This window comes from Oryctolagus cuniculus, chromosome 16, assembly GCF_051225735.1.
Source record: "Oryctolagus cuniculus isolate XC-2025 breed Fujian yellow rabbit chromosome 16, ASM5122573v1, whole genome shotgun sequence".
NCBI classification, from domain to species: Eukaryota; Metazoa; Chordata; class Mammalia; order Lagomorpha; family Leporidae; genus Oryctolagus; species Oryctolagus cuniculus.
The window spans coordinates 14,670,855-14,677,442 of record NC_142882.1 but is presented as its reverse complement, the minus strand read 5'-3'; the positions used below and the strand labels follow the sequence as shown (position 1 = coordinate 14,677,442).

The 6,588-nt window shown below is 40.9% G+C and overlaps 1 protein-coding gene across 1 annotated transcript; it reads left to right on the top strand.

Moving 5' to 3' along the window:
• Positions 1–1,038: 1,038 nt before the first annotated feature.
• LOC149121522 (vomeronasal type-2 receptor 116-like) lies at positions 1,039–6,312 on the top strand. Its single transcript, XM_089315561.1, has 4 exons — positions 1,039–1,188; positions 2,382–2,505; positions 3,042–3,047; positions 5,399–6,312. Exons 1-4 carry the CDS (start codon positions 1,039–1,041, stop codon positions 6,310–6,312), a joined length of 1,194 nt encoding a protein of 397 aa, XP_089171687.1.
• The last annotated feature ends 276 nt before the right edge of the window (positions 6,313–6,588 follow it).

Below are 6,588 nucleotides of genomic sequence, written 5' to 3'. Positions count from 1 at the left end.
ATAACTGCTCCAAGGAATTTACACAAGGGTGATAAACACAAATCAAAGCCTGAGATGTCAGTTTCATTTTTATATATTGTGTTTTTTTTTCTTCTATTCTATATTATATAGTACCCATCACCAAAACACACTTATATATTCTATTTAAGGAACTGGTATATTTCACTATGCATAATGGTATCCATGTGAATCTATTTTTTTGCTAAAGAGAGAATTTCACTTTTTGGTGGGGAGACAGGGTCAAAATTTTAAAAGTGCACACAAGTGCACTCACAATAATCAAGATATTTTGCATATAAAGTCATGCTATAAAAAAGTCATGCTATTCTCATGTGGAAGAACTAAGATGAGCTTTCCTAAACCAATAACCAATCTTTCATGGTCAGCAACCCTGTGGGACTCATCCTGTGATTTCTCTGTTTAGAATCAGATGCTCCCCATCACTTTAATAGGGGGGAGGCAGAATTCCCCACACTTGAACCCATGATTTTTTTAATGTATTTCACGGGTAGAGTTATAGACAGTGAGGAGACAGACAGAGAGAAAGCTCTTCCTTCCATTAGTTCACTCTCCAAATGGCCGCTATGGCCGGCACTGCATAGATCCAAAGCCAAGAGCCAGGTGATTCTTCCTGGTCTCCCATGAGGATTCAGAAGCCCAAGCACTTGGGCCTCCTCCACTGCTTTCCCGGGCCACAGAAGAGAGCTGGACTGGAAGAGGAGCAACTGGCACTAGGACCCAGTGCCTATATTGGATGCTGACACTGCAGACGGAGGATTAACCAAGTGAGCCATGGCGCCAGCCCCAAACCCATGATATTTTGATCAGTCAGAAAAAACAGCCTCCGCCCAGTAGAAACCCTGAGGATACACAAGAGGCAAAAGAAGGATTTCTAAGTCGTGTGCACCTCCACCTCTAATCTGAATGTTCTCTCTCTTTCCAATTGTGCCTCCCCTCCAGCTTCATCCACTTCTGAGGAAAATCCAATTTACCAACAGTGCTGGGGAGGATGTTTCCTTCCATGAAACGAGACACCATATGCCACACTATGATATCCACAACATTGTGAATTTTCCTGCTGGATTTCGTTTGCTGATTAAAATCGGGGAGTTTTCCCCTGAGTGTGCACGTGGAGAATCCTTGGTCCTCAATGAAGAGATGATAGAATGGCCAGTTGCATTCAAGGAGGTGTGGATCCATGGGAATATTGGATACATACAGAGGGCTTGATGAAAGTATGGGAGGATATTATGTGTGAGAATTTACATAAGCATTCAATTCTCAATTCACATATTGGCTTCAAAAGATATGGTGTTCCTTACACATATATGAACCAGTGTGTATTAGAAGTGCATGTTTGGATTAGATATTGTTGTTTTTCTCTGGGCATGTTAATGCATTCCTAGGTTGAGTGACTAGAAAGAATGTTAAGAAATAGAGATAGAGATCAATACTTAGACATAAAATTACTAAATGTATGTCACTACAAATTCTAAAATTTTATTTCAACTTTTTATTTATATAATGTGAAAAACTTCATGTATTACATGTATATTTATAAAGATAGTGATATTTTCATCATTTAGTGAGTCATTATTATGTTTTGATGCAGTACGAACACAGTAAATTATGAATTGACCATTTGTAGAAAAATTTCTGATTTTCCTTTGTCATTGTGGGTGCTAATCAGTTCAGTTTTTGTTTTTTTTTTCTGAATACCACCTCACAGCTGTGATCAAAAATTTTATCATCATTGTGCTGTTGAAATACCCCAGACAGTTTTGCGGGTAATATTTATAAATATTGTGTGTTATATAACAAATGCATTGTCAGTATCAGGAATTGATGCCCTCCCTGGGTATAGAAGTCCAGAAGCAGATAGATGCACAATCAATGGATTATTACATTTGTTCACCTTTTCTTTGCAGGCTTGTCTTTTTCTTAGTAGTTACTATCAGAAGTGTATCTAGTCATCAGGCTTTTTGAATATTTTTCTGGCATGTAAAATCTTCTACTCAATCAAAGAAAGAGGAGTGTAAAATAGTATCAGACATACACATTCTAGAAGAATTACCACATAAAAAGCTAAACTGAAAATATTTCAGAGGAAGCAATTCAATAAAGAGACAAATGCCCAGAAGCATAGATCCAGTGATGAGCAAAATTAAACCCATCAGGTGGCCTCATAATATTTGGTAGGCAATTGACAAACCTGGAATGAGCATCTTAGAAACTCCATTTGGATGTCTAAATAAAATCAATAAGATACAGCCTGAGGAAGACATAGTGATGGCCTTGGGGTGAAAAGGCAATTAGAGACATCCTATCACAGTGCCTAATGTCATGCAAAGCAATGACCATCACTTCTCTTTCCCCATCAGACTCCTCAGTCTTTGTGTAGCCAAAGGTGTGGTCCAGGATTCAGGAAAATGCCACAGGAAGGAAAACATGTCTGCTGCTATACTTGCGTTGTTTGTCCAGAGAGAGACATTTCCAATCATACAGGTAGAATACATATAACTTACCTTGAGAACTCTACCATCTTAACTATTTCTTGATAAAAAGGAAACCAAGAATATTTGCAATGAGATAATAGTTTTCACTCACTATTTCCATACCCTTGTTGTATGTTCACTATTGCCATCTCATTATGTGTAAGCTGTTTTCTGGAGGTGCTAATCATCTCAAGCTCAACTGTGACACTGATTTGATCTGGTATCCTTCTTTTCGATCCAGCACTGAATGAGACTCTCTCAATCTGAAATCTAAACAAGAAATATAATATTTGTATTTGTTAAGGCTCTGTATGGTTATCTAGAAGTCTTGAATTCAAAACTTTTTCATAGACAACTGAAAAACAGGGAGCTAATCCACATGAATTGTGATGGGAATATTGCATTACTTTCTGTGCTACATCTTTGACATGGTGCATGCTGTTCAGTACACAGAATGAATGACACCACTTGTCCTTTATGGATATACAAGAAGAAGAGAAAAAATAAGCTGAAATATAGACACAAATATCAAATTATATATCAAAGCCAAATGTTTGAGAAATGTAAAAGTGTACTAAGACTCATTGGTAAATAGTTCCACTGTTCAATGTATAATAAATATGTTTATAATAATTTGAATTCTTCCAAAATAATGTTTCAATTCACATCATCTTAGCTCTAGAGATATTTTGATTTCAGTATCTTCAAACATTCTATACAGAGTTTCCAGTATGAAGAAAACAGAAAAATGACTTCAAGTGTCAGTGAAAATATTCAACATGCAGTAATTTAGTGAAAGAAAGAAAACTAAAGTATCATGCACTGACCCATTGTACAATATACACTTGCCTATATATTCCTGGTGTATCTCCAAGATAGGTGCCAGATGTACCTACAGATTCTATGAAAAGTAAAGGGAACACATTGAAAAGAATTGGAGGAGAAAATTCCTCTAAATTTTTGCAAATGTTTATATTCTATTTTTTTTACAAAATAATTTATTTATTTGTTTGAAAGTCGGAGTTGAAGAGAGGGGGAGAGCATAATAGAGAGGGAGACAGGATACAGTGAGGATCTTCCATCAGGTAGATTCACTCTCCAGATAGCTCCAATGGCCTAGACTGGGCCAGGCCAAAGTCAGAAACCAGGAGCTTCTTCCAGGTCTTGCAGAGGCCCAAGCATTTGGGCCTTCCTCTGCTGGTTTCCTAGGCACATTGGCATGGAGATCGTTTGGAAGTGCAGCAGTCAAGACATGAGCAGGAACCTGTTCAGATGCCATCATTGCAGGCAGTGGCTTTAACCACTACATCACAACTCCACTCCCTGAAGCTTGTACTCTTGCATGAGTACCAAGGATAAAAACAGAGTAGGACTCTTACTGCAAGTATAGCTCAACTAACACCATTTTCTTTCTTTCTTTTTTTTACAGGCAGAGTGGACAGTGAGAGAGAGAGACAGAGAGAGAAAGGTCTTCCTTTGCCGTTGGTTCACCCTCCAATGGCCGCTGAGGCTGGCATGCAGAGGCCTATGCACCGTGCTGATCCGATGGCAGGAGCCAGGTACTTCTCCTGGTCTCCCATGGGGTGCAGGGCCCAAGGACCTGGGCCATCCTCCACTGCACTCCCGGGCCATAGCAGAGAGCTGGCCTGGAAGAGGGGCAACCGGGACAGAATCCGGCGCCCTGACCGGGACTAGAACCCGGTGTGCCAGCGCCGTTAGGTGGAGGGTTAGCCTAGTGAGCCACAGTGCCAGCCCACCATTTTCTTTCTTTTTAAAAAAGATTATTTTATTTGAAAATCAGAGAGTCAGTGAATGAGAGAGAGAGAGAGAGAGAGAGAGAGAATCTAATTGTTCACTCCTCAGATGGAACAATGGCCTGGGATGGGCCAGCAGGTACTGGGAGCCAGGAGCTTCCTTTTGGGTCTCCCACATGGGTGTTGGGGTCACAAGTGCTTGTGGAATTTTCTGCTGCTCTTTCTAGGTGATTAGCAGGGAGCTGGATTGGAAATTCATCAACTTAAACACAAAACAATGTCCATAAGGGATCTGGCATTGCAGTTGGTGGCTTTACCTACCATGCGACAACACCAACCCTATTTTGGTTTGTACAATTGAAATTTGATTGAAAGAAAGAAATATTTTCCAACTGGCCTGTTCTTAATGACTTCTTTCATGGTGTAGCAGTAGAAGTGCATTATTTCAAGTGAGACAATGTGGTGTCCAACATGCTGTTCACATGAGCTATAATGGTGAACAAGCCATAATTTGAAGTTAAGAAGAATGCCTAGTTGTCTTTGAGTAACATGATGAAAATACCACTTATTTCCATAGAACCACAGAATGACAATCAGCTACAGTTCCCATCTATTCAACCTCAGTATCACAACATTTATATGGAAACATGGACAAGATGAATCCATGTAGGAAATTAGGAATGGAGGTCCCAGGAATGAAAGATAATTTATATAGGACATTTCCATTTGAGGATAAGGAAGAAAATCCTTAAACCTGATGATCCCAGATAAATATTCTAACCCATGTGAACAAAGGATTTCTCCAGAAATGACACTGAGGACTGTAGAGAGGAGGGCTGGGAAGAATCCAAGCCCATATGAAATATAGAAAATTCCTCATTGTTTAGAAATTAAACACTGAAAAAAATCTCTGACAGATAGGATGAGAACACAGAGCCCCATGTGCTAAAGAGCTAGTTTGAATGAATTTCCTCCACCTGCAGATGAGCATTCTGCCTTGGTTAGGTGCACAGAAATACTTTAGTGTTTCTTGGTATACATCACCCCAGGCTGAATTCACCATGAAATTGCAAAGGTGAGCTTTTTCCTTAACAGGGAAAAAGGAGCAAATTGTTAAATGGAAACACAGAGTCTTCCTTTTCCCCACAGATGCAGAGCAGTGCATCCCATGTGCAGATCACGAGTACCCAAACATGGAGAGAAACCGCTGCCTCCCCAAGCTGGTGACCTTCTTAGCCTTTGAGGAATTCCTGGGGATGGCCCTGGCCTGCATGGCTCTGTGTTTCTCTGTCCTAACAGCTGCCGTCCTCTGGGTCTTTGTGAAGCACCGAGACACTCCCATCGTCAAGGCCAATAACAGGACCCTCAGCTACATCCTGCTCATCGCCCTCTTCCTGTGCTTCCTCTGCTCCTTACTCTTCCTTGGCCGTCCCAACACAGCCACCTGCCTCCTCCAGCAAATAGCATTTGGCCTTGTGTTCACAGTGGCTGTTTCCGCTGTGCTGGCCAAGACCATCACTGTGATTCTGGCCTTCAAAGCTCTGAAACCTGGAAGAACGATAAGGCGGTTATTGGTATCAGGCACTTCTAACTTCATCATTCCCATCTGCTCCATGATCCAACTGGTTCTCTGTGGCATCTGGTTGGGAACCTCTCCTCCCTTTATTGAGGTAGATAAACATTCTGAGCACGACTACATCATCCTGGTGTGCAATAAGGGCTCAGTCACTGCCTTCTACTGTGTCCTGGGCTACCTGGGTTCCTTGGCCCTGGCCAGCTTCATTGTGGCTTTCCTAGCCAGGAATCTGCCTGACACATTCAATGAAGCCAAGTTTCTGACGTTCAGCATGCTGGTGTTCTGCAGTGTCTGGGTGACCTTCCTGCCTGTCTACCACAGCACCAAGGGGAAGGTCATGGTGGCTGTGGAAGTCTTCTCCATTTTGGCCTCCAGTGCCGGGCTCCTGGGCTGCATCTTTGCCCCCAAGTGCTATGTTATTCTCATAAAACCTGATAAAAATTCTTTGAAAGCTTTAAGGAACCAATGCAGTTGTAGGAGACCCTAAAATATTTTTCTCAATGGTTTCTCTACATTTTCAAATTTTGTAAACAAAAACCAAATTGGTAGTAGATTTCCAACATTGTAAAATAAGCAAAACTAAAAAAACATTTTTGTTTAGGTATTTGGCCTAGCAATTAATTAATCTTGTCCCACATGACAGTAGCTAGGTTTGTGATTTGGTTCTGACCCCTGATATCAGATTGCTAGGATATTAAACACTTTGTGTCCCTGTCAATTTTTTCCCTGGCTCCTGGCTTCTGGACTCAATCCAAGATAAACC

What these genes read in the sequence shown, in the direction of transcription:
- LOC149121522 (XM_089315561.1), top strand. Translation starts at nt 1,039, where the DNA reads ATGCCACACTATGATATCCACAACATTGTGAATTTTCCTGCTGGATTT. An exon ending in GGCCAGTTGCATTCAAGGAG is followed by an intron (nt 1,189 to 2,381) that starts GTGTGGATCCAT and finishes TTTCCCCATCAG; the next exon opens with ACTCCTCAGTCTTTGTGTAG.